Source organism: Chiloscyllium plagiosum, chromosome 13 (genome assembly GCF_004010195.1).
Source record: "Chiloscyllium plagiosum isolate BGI_BamShark_2017 chromosome 13, ASM401019v2, whole genome shotgun sequence".
NCBI lineage: Eukaryota > Metazoa > Chordata > Chondrichthyes > Orectolobiformes > Hemiscylliidae > Chiloscyllium > Chiloscyllium plagiosum.
The window spans coordinates 22231052-22239179 of NC_057722.1; the positions used below are offsets into that span (position 1 = coordinate 22231052).

Genomic DNA, 8128 nt, shown 5'->3' on the forward strand with positions numbered 1-8128 from the left:
GTGGGGGGGGGGGGGGGGGGGGGGGGAGAAGTCTCAAAATAGTTCATACGTATATATATATATATATATACACACACACACAAAACTTTTTTTACAAGTTCCACCTTTGCCCTGTACAGGACAATATTGAAGAGATTATCTGGAAAGGGGGTTGGGGATTTAGAGTTCACTCCTGTGTAGAGCTCCAGGGAAAGTGTGGGGGGAAGAGAGTGAGAGGGCAGGCGGTTAGTCATTTGGAGATGGTGCCTGGGCTCCCATTGATGACCAGATCTGTTCTCAGCAGCATTTCAGTAAACTGAGTTCATTTTTAATTATTGTAAACAAAAGATGTAATATGTGTTGGAAGCACCTCTTTGAAGTAATGTTTCTATTGGGAACTTGTGATCTTTTTTGGATAATCTGAAATTTGGAAAATTGTTATTTGGATAATCGTGGTTCCTCTGTAATTGTGAGAGAACCAGCAAAAGGCAAGAGGGGGAAATGGTGCTCAGTCCCTGTTCTGCGATCAGGAATGGCCCATCATCATTAAAAGTCTAACTAAAGACTCTGACAAACAGTCAGCAGTGTCACAAAGGGCTCATTCTCTGCTGCCAATCCTATGCTATGGAGTGAAAGCCACATGTCAGCATTGTGAAGCACAGCTCCAAAAGGATATCATGGTTTGTATTCCTTGGTGGATTAAACCATAGCCACAGTGACACTTACAAGTAAAGTTTGGACCCATGTCTATTTACTTGTTTGATAACAAATATTATCTCCAATACCCCATTTACGGATGAAATGTTTTAAAGCTTTTCTGAAATTTAGCCAGTTTTTATCAAAAATGTTATCAGTTACAACAATGGCACTCAGACACATTTTGGAATCAGAATCCATTGCTGGTCCCTGATTTATATTATCCAATAAGCAATTATTAATGATCCACAGCTTTCTAAAGCTCCAAAAGGGTGGGGCTAAATACCAAGAAATCATGAATAATAGCTCTAGATACATCAATCTGCAGCAATCATAGTTGTGCCCAAATCAGATGCCAATATTACAAAGTTAAAAGACATGCCATTACAACGTATTTATTCATTTACTGTATTCTTTAAACAAAGTATAATACCTTGTTTGAAAGCACTAATTGGTTTATCTTTAAAACTTCATATGTAATCTTTATGATAGGACATAGTGGATATTCCAATTCATTCTCCCAACATTAAAAATGAGTTATGAGTTCAGTAGGTCACAGTACCTCTGGATCGGTCAGATATGGTCAGTTTGCAATAGAACAAATGTCTACTGCCGATATCACTGTAACTCAATAATTGCAGCCTAAAATAATCATAAATGACTTTTATTTATTGGCACCTTTAACAAGTCAAAAATGCCTCAAGGTGCCCCATAAATATTCCAAAGGAAACAGACACCAATCCAAGAATGGAGAATTAGGGAGGTAACTGAAAGCTTAGTCAGAGAAGTGGGTTATGAAGCAACTTCCAAAGATGGGGGCGGGTGTTGGAGGTGCAGAAAGATTTCAGTACAGAGACCCAGAATACAAGGTTCTGCCATCTGTTGACAGTGAAATGAAGATAAAATACAGTGTAGGAGCTAGAGAAATAGAGTGATAGGGGATGATACATGGAAAGGGCTAAGACAGTGAAAAGGGGAAGATGTCTCTCTCTAATGAGAGAAGTGATGTGAACAATTTCTTGTTCACTCCAAAACAAATCCCCTTTAAAAAGTTACACATTTTATTTCCAGGCCTCTTTCCTGACCTGACACACTGATGAAGAAGTTTCTTGTGTCATCAGCTGTGTGCTCGTGTTCTAGAGACAAAGGTGACGCTAAGTGGGCCACACTGACACTGAAGTCCTTTTCAAGTGGTGAATGAAGATTTTATTATTTTTAAAATATGTTTGTATACTGTAAAGGTAGTAAATGAAACAGATCAGTTCTGTACAATAGCGTATGAAGAAACTAACACTGAAGTTTGACACTATTCAGCAAACAAACCACAGGCCTTTCTTTACTTGAGCAAGACTTTATTTACATGTATTCGAGGGTACAATAACTGAACGGACGCCCATTTAACTTCAGCAGAAAGACCTCAGACAGTGGTCTTTCCCCAGTGCGCCTTTGTGGTGGCTGCCCCACGCTTCAGTGTGTCCCTCAGCATGTCGCCCTGGACCTTGCTATGTGTCAGTCTGCAACACTCAGACAAGGTCAACTCTTTACACTGGATGATGAACACATTTCAGGCAGACTGAAGATGGTCTTTCAGTTCGCTGATGTCCTGCAGGTGCAGTCAATGTTTGTCTCAGTGTGCGTCCCGGGGAATAGACCGTAAATCACAGAGTCCTATGTCATGGAGTTGCTCAGGATGAACCTCAACAAAAAAAACACTGCAACTCTCTCCAGACTTCCTTTGCAGAACAAGATGTGTGACTGTCTCTACTCCCCAACAGCCACTTGGAGAGCAGCATGCGGTGTCACAGAGAGTCTGGGCGTACATAAAGGATCCGAAGGGCAGTGTCCTTCTCACCACTAGCCAAGCTACATCTTGGTGCTTGTTGGAAAATTCTGGTAGTGAGGCATTCCGTCAAATGACTGAGAGTCTGCTCAGGGAACAACCAAACAGGATTCACCCTCTCCTTTGCCCACAAGGACTAGAGGACACACTATGCTGACCACTTACTGTTGGACTTGTGGTCAAAGGGGCTTTTCTTTGTAAATTTCTCCACGAAGGACAGGTGACACAGAACGGAGCGTTCTGCAGCAACGAGGCCAATCCCATCCTTCACAGCACAGGGGACAAGTAGAACCTCAGTACATAGTGACACTTAGTGTTTGTGTACTGAGGGACTACACACAAAGGTGGTCATTAGGATGAGTGCTGCATTGTGTATGTTCTCCCCCCACCTTGTCCAGATAGCTTCACACATGGTGTCCCTACAGACACTATCCATCTCTGACCTCCAGATGAAGTGGAAGACAGCTCAAGTGACTGCAATGGTGCAGACCTGCATCACATACAACAACAGAGAGGGTTTTTAACCTGCAATGAGGAGGGAGTGGTGCTCCCAAAAGCCCAGTTTCTGCCTCATCTTGCGAAACGGTCCTCCCAAGGTTTTGCGCACACTCTAGCCCCTCCGAACCATATTCCTAGCACCTTCAGGAATTCTGTCCTGATGATGAGGCAGGCATCCACCCCCCATGTCCTGCACATAGATGATCGTACCCCTGAGGAGCGGGAGGATCTCTGAGATCATCCTGCCCAGTACAGCACAGGTTTGGCTGGGGCGAATCCCTAATCCCAGAGCAGACCTGACCCGGTTGGTGATGACCTTAGACACGATTTTTTAATCTGAATTTGGTGGTGATATTGGTCCCCAATTTCTAATTTCCTTCCACTTCCCCCTTCTGCTTGTAGATGAGGGTGATGATACCTTTCCTCATGGATTTGAACATGCTACCTGCTAGAAGCAAACCGTCATCCACCCCCAGCAGGTCCCAGCCAATCAAGTCCCACAGAGCTGAATACAACCTGGACCTTCGTCAGCTCATCCAGAGATAATAGCTGATCCAGCCTCTCCCATGGGCTGTTGACTAAGACCTCAGTGTTAGAGGACAGGGACAACTGGGAGGCTGCACTGTCTGTGGGCCTCATGTCTGGCATAAAAGGATTTGCTAATCCTCAGGATGTCAGACTGAGATGACATTACTGAGGCATCTTCTTCCCTCAGGCTGCCGAGCACAGAGCTCTCCCTGTTCACCTTCTCGAAGTAGAAACGTGAGCACGTCTCATCTTGCTCCATGGTGTCGATCCTGGACCGGAAGATTATCTTGGAGATCTCCGAGGCAAAGAGCGAAGTTTGCTGGCTCTTCACTTCCTGGAAATTCTTTGTGACATCAACCCCTATGATCCGCAGCAAGAGTAGGTTCGGTATGTTTCTCTGCAGTTTGGACAGTTTTCTACGTCTGTCTCTCTCACCTTAAGAACACCTTTGAGGATGAAGAACCTCTTGATGTTCCCCTTGACTATTTCCCAACAGTCTGCTGGAAATTCAGAAAGAGGCTTCAGGATTCTCCAATGTGTAATCCCTTTTGGAGTTACTCAATTGTTCTGGTGCCGACAGTTTCACGTTCAACTTCCACATTCCGTTGCTGGCTCGCTGGTTGTCCTGTAGGTGACAGTCGGCCAACAGGAGGCAGTGATCAGAGAAGAACACCGGCTCGACATCAGTGGATCTGACCAAGAACGTGCAGGACACACAAGAGTCATACAGCGCAAAAACAGACCCTTTGGTCCAACCAGTCCATGTTGACCATAATCCCAAACCAAACCAGTCTCACCTACCTGCGCCTGAAACCGAACATTTCTTATTCATCAATTTGATGTCTTTTAAAAGTGGTAACTGTCCCTGCATCCACCACTTCCTTTGGAAGTTCATTCCACACATGAACCACTCTCTTGTGTAAAACAAAATTGCCCACGTCTTTTCTAAATGTTTCGCCTCTCACTCTAAAGAAAATGCCCCGTAGACACTAAACAGGAAATCCATCCTTGACAGACCCATCAGGAGGCATTATTTTGTGTCTCTAACAGGTTTAACTATTTGAAGGGCATGCTGTGGGATTCTGGATTCCCAGTCACCGGCAGCGAGACCCCCGAAGATGAGTGGCGTTTCCGCGCTGGGGCTGGGGCTGGGGCTGGGGCTGAGACACAGCACCCCCCAACCCCCGACAGGACGGTGCGGGCCATTGCTGCATTATAAACTGCAGCCTTGCAGGGACAGCCCAACAATGAAGCGGCCACTCACCTGGACGCCCGGGGCTCTGGGCACAAAGGGCACGCCGCCCGTGCCCACCTCCACCTGCAACCACACAGGGGAGCTCAGCATTGACAACAAGCCGAGAACTCCCCAAGACACGCCGTGCAATCCTGAACGCAGCCATCTTCACTTCTGCAAGAGGCAGCGGTGACCTTCCGCTGGGAGGAGCGCTGTAACACAGCACTCTGGGAGCTGGAGTTTACTCTTTGCAGAGTTTGTGCACACGCAGATTTGTAATGGGAGTGCAATCCTGTTTTCAAAAGAGTCATGGTCACATAGTGCCTATTTGAAGTGAGAGTTTGAAGTGAGAGTCGCAGTGTTTTTTCTTAACAGCTTCATTTTTGTTTGGAATTTCAATCAGAAAATGCAACTACTAATTTTAATTGCAGAATATATATTCCATTGATCTATGGTGACTCTTCCCGAAATACGATTCCTGAGCATAAAAGAAACCTCCAACCTAAAATTATAAAACGTGGGAATTGGATGAGTCTTTAAGCGGACTGAGCCGGATCTGCAGAATTTGGAAATACAGCAACTGCATTTCTGTAGCACTTTTTAATAAAATGCCCCCCTGGGTGCTTCGCAGTATCATATGATTGCCAAAACAAATAGGTTTCATAAGAAACAAAATTAGAAATAGTTAGAGGAACAGCATCTGTGCAGAGAAAGACGGCTATTGAATCCACCAACCCTTCTTTCAGAACTGATAGCTAGGAAAGGGTGGTACAAAAGGTGTTCATACCACCTTTTCCTAGTAGCTATCATAAAGGGATACAAAACGTTAACTCTGCTTTCTCTCTATAGATGCTTCCAGACAGGCTGAGTTTCTCCAGCAATTGCTGTTCGTGTTTCAGATCTTCCGCATCTGTGGTTGTTTGTTTGATTTTAAGTTTTATAAGATTGACTTAAAGGAAAGTGAGTAGGAGACACGGGGTGGGGGTGAAGGTTAGTTTCAGGGTCCAAGCAGGTGAAGGTATGGGCAACCAACACTGGAACAATTAAAATTGGGATGCTCAACAGGCCAGAATTAGAGGAGCTTTGCTAACTCAAAGTATGATCCTGGAGGAATTTACAGAGATAGGGATGGGCAAGACCACTGAGAGTTTTGGAAACGAGAATGGGGGATTTTGAAATCAAAGTTTACTTAACCAACAGGGCCAGCACCAGCAGGGAGTGTGAGGCAAACAGCACAGGACCTGGTACACATGGGACAAGGATAGTGGAGAAGGTGGAATGTGGCAGTCTAATACCCTCGTTTCCCCTTCCCCCATCTCACCCCAGCTCCAACCTTCCACCTCAGCACTGTCCCCATGACTTGTCCTACCTGCCTATCTTCCTTCCCACCTATCCACTCCACCCTCCTCTCTGATCTATCACCTCCATCCCCACCCCCATTTACCTAATGACTCTATGCTACTTTCTCCCCACCCTCCTCTCATTTATCTCTCCACCCTGTAGGCACTCTGCCTCTATTCCTGATGAAGGGCTTTTCTGCTCCTCGGATGCCGCCTGAACTGCTGTGCTTTTCCAGCACCACTCTAATCTAGAATCTGGTTTCCAGCATCTGCAGCCCTTGTTTTTACCTAATAATATTTGAAATAGTCAACTATGAAAATTTAAAAATATATATGAATGAGATTTCAGCAGCAGATGAACTGAGGCAGGGCCTAATTAGGTGATATTGTGGAAGTGGAAGTTGGTGGTCTTGGAGATGAAAGTGGATTAATGGTCAGAAGATCGTTTCTGAGCTGTTTCCTATACCAAGGTATCAAACTGTCTGGTTAGACCCCCAACAGCTACCAGGGAGAGGGATGAATCTGGTGACCAGCGCTGAGGTTGTCTCAAAATGGAGTTGGAGAAAATATCCAGTTTGGATATCAAATACACAGTATTTTCCGTGAGCTAATAGGGGTGCCGAGAGAGATGATTGTGAGATAGTGTGGGGTGCATGTAGAAGCTGGTGTACTTTCAGGTAATGTCATAGAAGGGCAGCATGTAGATGGGGAATAGAAAATGGAACAGCAGAATTGACAGTGCAGGAACGGCGAGTCGGACCATTATAGGTTATTCTCTGGTAGCGACAATTAAATAAATAAAAATGCAAACCGAGCTGAATAAAGGTGAAGAGGTGTGATTATTAATACCTGTATTGCTCACAAGACAAAACTTTTCACTGTGCCTTGGTACACGTGACAATAAATTCAATTCAATTCATAGTTTGTGACAAGATTAAGAAAGGTTAGGAGTGAGCATTTACCTTTGTAACAGTCACATAGAAATGGATTTTATGGGCCCTAGTCACCATGCCTGCCTCAAGAGTCCATTAGGTGTCCTGTCATGATCCACTGGGTGGCAGTTTTACTCCGGGAATAATGATACATGATTTTAGCAAAACATCTGCCCATTTCATAACAGAAAGTCCCACTTTGCAGAGACACCAGCTCATCAGATGGCCCTCAGCTCTGTAGTCCCAGCAGCTTCAGACGTCTGTGGTGGTCACTGCTGGGACCATAAGTAGTGACACTAGGCTGAGGATCCCAGCTCATAAAGTGTGTGTTCCCAACACAGAGATAGGGTGTTTCCATTCAAAATGGATGACCCATCTCTACATGCACAGATCCACCCTCAACACAGTCGTAACAACAAGTGATGAAAACCAGAAGTGTTTTTCATACTTGGTAGATGCCCTTGTTCTTAGAAAATAGATACTATGGTGGATACACTACAGACATTTTCTCAACAGATCATATCAGGAGTGGACAGTTATTCCTGTTGGATGGATTGCCTGTAATAGTGAAAGATATTAGAATTATCTGCCGCAGTTGCCCTAATTGCCACAAAGGTGGTGTGGTGGCTAGGTGGTTAGTACTGCTGCCTCACAGCACCAGGGGCCCACGTTCGATTCCAGCCTTGGGTGACTGTCTATATGGAGTTTGTGCATTCTGCGTGGGCTTGCTCTGGTTTCCTAACACAGTCCAAAGGTGTGCCCATAGTGTTAGGTGCATTAGTCAGAGGAAATGGATCTGGGTGGGTTCCTCTTCGGAGGGTCAGTGTAGATTTGCTGGGCTGAAGGGCCTGTTTCCACACTGTAGGGTATCTAATCTAACCTTATTTGTATTCAGTGCTTTGTTTCTGGATCTGAGTTTAAAAGCACCATTTCAATTGTATTCATGGATGTACATTGGTCCACTTTGGATAAAAACAGCCACTACAGTGCCTGAGGTTCTGAGCAAGTGCTTACCTGTCGGGATGGGAATGGTGCAAAAGTAGGAGTGCTGCCCAATGCATTCCCTGTAAACTTTCAGCAG

The 8128-nt window shown here is 45.0% G+C and overlaps 1 protein-coding gene across 1 annotated transcript in view; it reads right to left on the reverse strand.

Annotated features, from left to right (window-relative positions):
* The window catches only part of mrps22 (mitochondrial ribosomal protein S22), a 28130-nt gene extending 23134 nt beyond the window's left edge, over positions 1-4996 (reverse strand). Inside the window, exon 1 of the mRNA XM_043702024.1 lies at positions 4806-4996. Coding sequence (XP_043557959.1) covers positions 4806-4941 — 136 coding nt within the window. The 5' untranslated portion in view covers positions 4942-4996. The remainder of the gene's footprint in view (positions 1-4805) is intronic.
* Between the last annotated feature and the right edge of the window lie 3132 nt (positions 4997-8128).